The sequence below is a fragment of the Manacus candei genome, unplaced genomic scaffold (assembly GCF_025592945.1).
Source record: "Manacus candei isolate 608988 ecotype Guabito, Panama unplaced genomic scaffold, ASM2559294v1 h1tg000008l, whole genome shotgun sequence".
Classification (NCBI taxonomy): Eukaryota; Metazoa; Chordata; class Aves; order Passeriformes; family Pipridae; genus Manacus; species Manacus candei.
This window is the reverse complement of record NW_026138056.1, coordinates 19613755-19623219: the sequence shown is the minus strand read 5'-3', so window position 1 is coordinate 19623219 and position 9465 is coordinate 19613755. Positions and strand designations below refer to the sequence as shown.

The 9465-nt window shown below is 47.2% G+C and overlaps 1 protein-coding gene across 2 annotated transcripts; it reads left to right on the top strand.

Annotated features, from left to right (window-relative positions):
* Positions 1 to 1663: 1663 nt before the first annotated feature.
* PENK (proenkephalin) lies at positions 1664 to 6341 on the top strand. 2 transcript variants are annotated; one of them, XM_051772284.1, is made up of 3 exons: positions 1664 to 1872; positions 2359 to 2500; positions 5360 to 6341. In XM_051772284.1, exons 2-3 carry the CDS (start codon positions 2363 to 2365, stop codon positions 6023 to 6025), a joined length of 804 nt encoding a protein of 267 aa, XP_051628244.1. In that variant the 5' UTR covers positions 1664 to 1872; positions 2359 to 2362; the 3' UTR covers positions 6026 to 6341. The 2 variants fall into 2 exon arrangements, with proteins under 2 accessions (XP_051628244.1, XP_051628235.1); XM_051772275.1 differs by having other exon boundaries at positions 1664 to 1876.
* Positions 6342 to 9465: the final 3124 nt, after the last annotated feature.

Genomic DNA, 9465 nt, shown 5'->3' with positions numbered 1-9465 from the left:
ATGTCTACCTCTTCTCTTGAGGGTTCACTCACAAAGTCGGTTGATATTACTGCATAAACAGAGACCCCAAAGCTCTTCTCACATACAGTGATTATAGGCAAGAGTGATGTCTTTGGCTTGAATGGACGTATTTCTGAAAATTCAGGCATGCATTTGAGCATCCTTAACCTGAGTCTGACAGCTGGTGTAAAGACTGGTGGTAAAAAGCACAATTTCCATACAATAATAGTACTGAATTTTCTGTTAGTTCTGAAGGATAAAGAACTGGCTGTATCTCAGTGAGTGCGTGACATCAATGTACTGCAGCATTAGGAAAGGCGAACAAGATCCGAGGAGGTATAAATTGAGGTGTCTTCTTCCTCCAGGGAACATAATTACACATTACTGTCCTAATGAAATTTCAACTGACATATTGTATTCTGTTCCCATCACTCATGCCCAGAAATTATGAACTCCAAGTATAGCAAATGGAGAGCAGAACATTCACATGAAAATGGCCTGTCTTGGGACAGATTGTTGAAGTGCACAGCTTGTTCACTTCAGCAAAATGAGAACTAGGGAGAATATAAACACATCAGAAAGGGGGAAAATGCTCTTTAAAGTGAAGGTCAATCCTGAAACAAGATCAAGTAAACATAGACCAGCTAGAAAAAAACTGGGGCTGGAAATAAAAGGTGGAGTCTGACAGTCAAAGAAAAACAGCTTAGCATGGCTGGAGCAGAGCCCTCTACAAAACAGAGGCATCAGGAATCAGTTATCTCTCTACGCCTGTTCCCCAAGATGTCAAATGGAGCAGAGCAGTGACCAACCCTACCTGCTGGGCTTGAGAACTTTGCAGAAGTAACTTGGGGGTTTGCCTCTATCTGCTTCTTTCTTATTTGTGTTTTCCTGGCCACTAAAATTGTGAAAACAATGCAAATCCACCCATACTTGTGAAATCCAAAGTTTCAAATCAAACCCCTTGTCTTCTTGCTCGCTCTAGTAAAATCTGCTTCCCCCAAACACTGTTTTACACCTGAGGCCCAGGGAGGGAGCCAGAAAGGGATGTAGCACGGACCTTCAGCACCAGCGGTTTTGGGGTTTGGCAGGGTGGCAGAGAGGAAAGAAAAAAAGAAATAAGAAGGGAGAGAAAAACAACAACAAAAACAAAACAAACAAACAAAAGACCAATCCCGCTCCACGGCGCTGTGCAAGGCTCTGCCGGGAACCTGCGTCCGCCGCCTCGGAGAGGGGGGCTACCATGAGCCCCGGGGTGCCTTTCCCCGTCCCTCACTCCCACCCCCCGCATGACTCACGCGATGTCTCATTCCCCGCCCGCCCCCGGTGAAAACTTCCCCCGATAACTTTCCCGGTGCTGGTCCCCCGCTTTCCCCCGACGGGAGGGACACACACACACACACACGCACACACGCACACACACACACACACACACACACACACACACACACACACACACACACACACACACACACACACACACACACACACACACACACACACACACACACACACACCCCTCGAGCCCCGCTGGAGTCACTGCTGGCGGGGTGGCAGTGCCGGGGGGGATGTCGTAGTCGCTGCGTCAGCGGGAGCCCGACGGCGATTGGGGGAGGCCGCTCTCTGCCCGCGGTCACGAATTATAAAGTGCCGCCGCCTCCGCCCGTACCTGCTCTGCTCCGCTCCGCTCGACAGCGGCGCGCCCGGTCCCGGCAGCGGGCGCTCGGCTCGGCGCCCCCCGGCTGTGCCTACCTCCCCCGGGGTTCCTCCAGAGGCTGCTCGGCCTCGCTACAAATAATAGCGGCTCCGACGCGGACGCTTCAGCAAGGTTCAGCTTCTTCCTCCAGCAACTCCCGGGAGCCCCGAGGGAAGCCTGTGTGTGAGCGAACTGCTCGGCTCGCGGTGGGGGCCGAGGGAGGGCCGGGCGGCTCTGCCAGGGCTGGTGCCCGTCGTCGGGGCGTCCCTGGTGGGAAACCTTTCCCAGGAGAGGCTGGGGTCCCGTCCGTGCCGCTCCGCGGTGCGTCTCTTCTCCCCCTGTGACGCCGGCTTTGCGGGTAGGAAGGGACAAAATGTTTGGGGACGAACACTTTTACCGGACGGGAGCTTCTGGGCGCTTCATCTTTCCGGTCCTCTCCTGCTCCGAAAGCAGGTCCGTTGCCTTGCAGTTGTCAAGCGTCTGCTTTCCTTAAGCTCCCGCTTACCTCGCAAGCGCAACCACCCCGGCTCCACGAAGCGTGTGAGTTACCGGAGTTGGTTTGAACTCTTTCGTGCCGCCTTTTTCTACTCCGAGGCTGCGGGAGGCAGTGCCGGGGGTGGGAGCGGGGGGGGAGGCGGCTGCCGGCTTATCTCTCCTTCTTGCAGCCCCATGGCGTTGCTCCTGAGACTCGGCTGCTCGCTGCTGGCCCTCAGCACCTGCCTGCTTCCGAGGGCGAGGGCCGACTGCGGCCGCGACTGCGCCGCCTGCGCCTACCGCCTGGGACCGCGCTCTGGCATCCACCCCCTGGTAAGCGGGAGCGGGGCCGCCTGGCTGCTGCAGCGCCCCGGCCACCCCTCGGCAGGGACTGGTCCCCGCTTCGCCCTTAACTTTGCGAGGGAGGAAAAGGGGAGGGGGGACAAAGCAGCGATATAAAAATAAATAGTGAGGGAAGTGGCCTGGGTCGCTTGGAAGACCTTTTTCTGAAGGGGGGAGGGAGACAGGAAGGGGCTTCGGGGCACTGGGGAGAGGCCGAGGCGGGGGCGGGAGGGCGCCGACACAAACACAGCGCGCCCCGAGGAGACCCTCCCCGGCCCGCCCGTCCCTCCCGCTGCCCGACAGCGAGCAGCGGCTTTCGGGGATGGGAACGAAAGACGCCAGGCGCTGAGCAGCCCCACGGGGAGCAAGGAAAAAGCCGAGTGAAAACGTTAGGAGGAAAGAAAATGCGAATGGAGGGCATTTCTGCAGGAGAGGGAGAGGGGAAGCCACGAGGGACGGGAGTGGGGGTCCCGACCCTCCGACCGTCGGATGAGGGCTCCACGATAAGATGAGAGCTCTCCCGGCAGGATGGCCGTCCAGCTGAAAAGTAGCGGACCTGCCTAAAATCTCAGAAGAAAAAAAAAAAAAAAGTGCGGTTAAAGCCTAATTTGAGTAGCAGTAGCTCCCGCTGATCCTCTTCTCTGCACGGTGCTGCACAGCCTTAGGAACATGCCTGTGAAAGATCCCTTTGATAGTGGCTTCTAAGACAAATCTTGCTAACTCCAGAATGCAAGGGGAGTTTATTCTTATGGTGTTAAAATTATTTCAAAGTATAGTCACAGAGGCAACTCAACTTGTAATTTAAGGATTGGGGTCAGTGAAATTCTGGGGTCCTTCACCCTCCCTGAAGAAGGTGGGCACTCTGGCTACGGAGTACTTTGCCAGTGGCATCTGCGGTTCTGATCTCAAATACATGCACATTGAGGCATCGCGCTCTTGGCACGTCTAAATGATCTGAAAAGTTTTGTTCCTGTCATGTCACTGGTTATTTGGGAGCATGCAAAAGGAAGGATTCTAGTCTAAACAGAATTGGGAACCACTGAGTACTGCAGCTTACTCGAAATCCTCAAGAACTTAACCGCAGCAGGTTCATAAGGGCAATATTCTTTGAGTGGCTGGCAAAATAGTTCCTATGCTTTTTTTGCTTACATTAGACTTCAATCAAATTTTACCTTTAATGTCAACTGGGGGGGGGGGGGGAAGTGGTAGTTAGCCCTTTGGGAGGGAAGGATATGTGCTTTTTGGAGTATGTGTTCTGGATGTCTGTAATGAAAGTCTCTCTTGCACACCTTCAGTAATCATTCAAGAAAGAATCAAAGTGCCATTCAGTAACAACAATTATTAGCTAAATGGGTAAAGAATCAATGTAACATATCTTGTATTTGTTAAACATGTATGAACAATTTTTAGAAACTAATGTTTCTAGATGCTAGCATGTAGTAACGTGATAAGCGGTTTTATCACATTGTATCTGTTTAAGATACAAGGGTTTTTCACTCTGTGCCTGTTCATTCACACCTATGAGATAGAGTATGTTCATCTGGTAACAGGGGGTTATTAAAACTAATTGAGAAGGTGAAAGACCTATTCTTGCTTTGATTTAGAGCAATTCCAAAATCAGACTGAAGCTGAGATTTTATTTTCTTTACAGCATGACTATAATATATAGCAATAAGCATGTAGTGCCAGTTCAATTATTGTGTTGCAAAATACATCCCTTTGATTTTCTTGGGATCATACAAAAAATCATATTTAAGTGAGACTGAAGAGACAGGTAAGGCCAGAGATGGACAATGGGCTATTAGAAAGAACTGTGCTGGGGTTTAATTCCACATTTTAAAGCATGTTGAGATCCTTGGAAAACATCATCTATAGTTGGAATAAGTGTTTCTCTTATTGAAAATATTAATGATTTTTTTTTCTTTATTTGTTGTGGTATGAAAACCATGGACAAGAGCAAAAAACCACTAGTTTCACCTTTTTTTGCAACTGAAGAATATTACTCCACAAGAAGTACATTCCCCTGACACAATATACAATATGTATGTTATTATCTTCACAGGACAGGTTATGAGATATGCATGCAGGTACTGAAAAATTTTTTTATATTGTAGTCTGAACATTTTTCACTACAGTCAGAAACAACACAGCTTAGGATTTTTTCCTTCTTTTCGATGGTCACTACTTTCCAACTAGCAAAACAAGAGCTTTGATCCTGCCCAAAAGAGCCTGTATTTCTACATTTCTATTAGTACATGTTTGAAAGGTCTGTTCCATGAAGAGAAACTAATGACAACACACAGAAATACAACCTTTAAAGCTATGCAGAGTATTGAAGATACTGAACAGTACAGTATAGCTGGCTTCTTTGCAATGACCATGCTGTGCAACTTCTTTTCTAAAATTTCTGAATGTTATTTTTAATTATGAAGATTGAATACAATTCTAACTTGCATTGTAAAGCAAATCACAATTGGTTTGTAGCTTCCGATAGTAAATTTAAAAGAAAAATTCATAACTCACATGAGTGTAAGGGAAATACAAGAACTATACCTATGGCTTCCTTTGAAACAGAAACTTTGGGACAGCCTTGACATACAGGACCCACAATCCACCTTGTCTAGTATGCTATCTCTTAGAGTAGAGATTACCCTATCCTTCAGGGAGGGATATGAAGAACTTCAGAACAGACAGGTACCAAATCAGCTGTTCACAAAGAACAGTCCTTCCAAGCCACTCACAAAGAGAGGCTCACTCATGGCTTTTATAATCAAGTAAACCTAAGATAAGGTGGCAGTGAGGTGATTGTTACTATCAGATCATTCTCAGTAAACTGCATCAATTTTTCAGGCATGTACACTAGAATGTGAAGGAAAACTGCCTTCTGCCAAAGCCTGGGAGACCTGCAAGGAGCTCCTGCAACTGGCAAAACTTGATCTTTCTGAGGATGGCAGCATTGCTCCAGGAGACAAGAAAGAGCTGGATGAAAACCATTTGCTTGCGAAGAAATACGGAGGCTTCATGAAAAGATATGGGGGGTTCATGAAGAAAATGGATGAGCTCTATCGGGCAGAACCAGAGGATGAAGCTAACGGAGGAGAAATCCTGGCTAAGAGGTATGGAGGGTTTATGAAGAAAGACTCAGATGATGATGCCCTTGCTAACTCCTCTGATCTGCTGAAGGAGCTTCTAGGAACAGAGGATAACCCTGAAGCAGCACATTATCGAGACATAAATGAGAACGACGGGGATGTCAGCAAAAGGTATGGAGGCTTCATGAGAAGCATTAAGCGCAGCCCTGAATTGGAAGACGAAGCCAAAGAGCTGCAAAAGAGATATGGTGGTTTCATGAGAAGAGTGGGCAGGCCAGAATGGTGGCTGGATTACCAGAAACGATATGGTGGGTTTCTTAAGCGCTTCGCCGACTCCATTCTCCCTTCAGAAGAAGATAGGGAAACTTATTCCAAAGAAGTCCCAGAGATGGAAAAGAGATATGGTGGATTTATGAGATTTTAATACCTTTCCCTTCATCCCTTTTGTCCTAAATGAGAAAGACTGCCTTATTGGTCATAATTTATTGTAACGTGTTGCTTGTACTGTACAGTTTTTTACTGTCCTAGGTTAATGATGCAACCTGCAATTTGTTGTTTCAGGTTCTGTGTTCTTTCAAGAGAAATAACTAATTTCTGGATTAGTCAAGTTTCAGTCTGTATTGTAGTTTCCATGCTAGAACTATTTTGAATACTGTATTCATTTTCTTTAAAGAGGAAGTACATCTACAGTAGAGCTGCTTAACTGTATATACAATAAATTCTTCATCCTAACTGCAAAAGTTCTGAAATGTTATTTATTCTTCTCTCAGTCATTTAATCAAATATCATCTCAATTTTTCTTTAAGCAATCAGAGCAATGCCAACCTTTTTTCTGTAACTACAGAATTTGTACTGCACACACAACAGCTGAAACATATTTTTGTCTTTAGTTTTCTTAATTTCTTAAGATGCTAGAAAAATAAACAACTCTAAAGCAAATATAACTGTATTTGCTCTAGCTGCTTATATTTTAATCAGTTAATAGAATAAATATTTAAAGCCTAAATTTATAGTTCATAGCGTTCAGCCAGTTCACATGAAAAAAAAGCAAATCACAAGCATGTTTGACTTTAAGCACTAAAAACATTTCTCCAGTGCCCAACACAATGACGTGTTTGATTAGTTACACCTTTTTTATACATCCAATATAGGATTGTACACTTGGCCTTAAAGTAATAAACACTAATTTAAAAGTGGTAAGATGGTTTCTGAGAAATAAACATGACCCAAAACTACATAAAAACCCCCTTCAAAATCCTAATTTTGCAGGGCACCTGATGAATGGTTTGCCATGTGTGCTGGTTTAAAAGTTAACCAGCAGGGGGAATGAACCCAACTCAAAGGAGAGATTATAAGTCAGAATAACAATTTATTAAAATAATACAGTAAGTACAATAATACAAACAAACAATTGGTCTCAACCCACAAAAACCCAAATGTATAACCCAGTACCCTGGGGCCTGAACAAAGTGGTGTTCCTTGGGCCCTGTTTGAGTCCAAAGTAAAGGGAGAGGGGAAGAACCTGCTGGTGGGAGAGCTGCTGCAGTCTGGCCAGAACTGGTGATCGCAGTCCAGTGGTGGTCTAAGTCTGGTTGAGAGCGATGAGATGCAGCCGTCCTCTGGATCCCACGAGTGGGTTGAAAAAATGTTCCAAAACTCCAAGATTATATATCCTCCAGTTCAGGCAGGAATGCTTGGTACTCCCCTCAGGGCGGGGAGTTCACAAAGGGTGTGAGGACAGAAACATCCTTCTATCTCACAGGCCTCTTAACACCTAGTTTATAGCCTGAGGAGTCAGGCTCTATGGGTAGAGGGTGCGAATAGTCTATTGACAACAATAGTCTAGTTTCTGGGAAATGACATGGAATGCTATGGAATACAGTTTTGGGTTACACCCACCATGCTCTATGGGCAGAGGGTGCGAATAGTCTATTGACAACAATAGTCTAGTTTCTGGGAAATGACATGGAAGGCTATAGAATACAGTTTTGGGTTACACCCACCATGATGAACTGATCTCAGCTGTCCTAACTAGGACATTATCCACCCCTTATTCTATGCCATCCATGTCATGCCCAAATTAACCCTCTTTAAAAACTATATCCCTTTAAAACTATATACATCTATCTATCTATCTATCTATCTATATATATACAATGAAACATTACAGACCATTCTCACTCAAAATTAGGTCCCCTTGTGGTACACAACGTGTCTCCCCATCTTTTTGCATTACCCACCACGTGGAACCAGGTCCCTGAGCAAAAACAATCCCTCGGATGGGTTTGCCTTTGCTTGAGGTGGGACTAATCCAAACAGTCTTCCCTAACATTCCTCTCATATGTACCACGGGGACTTTATCTCCATCTACAGTATGCAAAAGTTCTGATTGGGCAGGGCCAGCTCGATTGATGGAACCTCGGGTGTTGACCAACCAGGTGGCCTTTGCTAAATGCAGCTCCCAGTGTTTGAGAGTCTCCCCACACAGTGCCTTCAGAGTGGTTTTCAGCAGTCCGTTGCACCGCTCAACTTTTCCAGCAGCTGGTGCATGGTAGGGGATATGATACACCCACTCAATGCCGTGCTCTTTGGCCCAGGTGTCTACAAGGCCATTCTTGAAATGGGTCCCATTATCAGACTCAATTCTCTCCGGGGTGCCGTGTCGCCACAGGACTTGTTTTTCAAGGCCCAGGATGGTATTCCGGGCAGTGGCATGAGGCACGGGGTATGTCTCCAACCATCCAGTGCTTCCTTCTACCATGGTCAGTACGTAGTGCTTGCCTTGGCGGGTTTTGGGGAGTGTGATGTAGTCAACTTGCCAGGCTTCCCCATACCTGTACTTTGACCACCGTCCACCATACCATAGAGGCTTCACCCGCTTGGCCTGCTTGATGGCAGCACATGTCTCACAGTCATGGATGACCTGTGAGACAATGTCCTTGGTTAAGTCCACCCCTCGGTCACGAGCCCATCTGTATGTTGCATCTCTCCCCTGGTGACCGGAGGCGTCATGGGCCCATCGAGCCAGAAATAATTCTCCTTTGTGCTGCCAATCCAGATCTACCTGAGAGACTTTAATCCTGGCAGCTCGGTCCGCCTGCTCGTTGTTATGATGCTCCTCATTAGCCCGTTTCTTGCCTACATGAGCGTCTACGTGACGGACCTTCACACTCAGCTTCTCTACCCGGCCAGCGATGTCCCGCCACATCTCCGCCGCCCAGATGGGTTTCCCTTGGCGCTGCCAGTTGGCCTTTTTCCATCGCTCCAGCCATCCCCACAGAGCATTGGCCACCATCCATGAGTCAGTGTAGAGATAGAGTCTTGGCCACTTCTCTCGTTCAGCTATATCCAAAGCCAACTGAACGGCTTTAAGCTCTGCAAACTGACTTGACCCACCTTGTCCTTCGGTCGCTTCTGCAACTCGCCGTGTGGGACTCCATACAGCTGCCTTCCATTTTCGGTTTGTCCCTACAATGCGGCAGGAGCCATCCGTGAAGAGCACATATCGCCTTTCATCTGCTGGTAGCTTGTCATATGGTGGGGCCTCCTCAGCCCGTGTCACCTTCTCCTCCTCTTCTTCAGAGGATAGTCCGAAACTCTCACCTTCGGGCCAATTGGTGATAATTTCCAGAATCCCAGGGCGATTAGGATTCCCTATCCGGGTTCGCTGCGTGATCAGAGCGATCCACTTACTCCACATGGCATCGGTGGCATGATGTGTGGAAGGAACTCTTCCCTTGAACATCCAGCCCAGCACTGGTAGTCGGGGTGCCAGGAGGAGCTGCGCTTCGGTGCCGATTACTTCTGAGGCAGCTCGAACTCCTTCATAGGCAGCCAGGATCTCTTTCTCAGTTGGTGTATAGC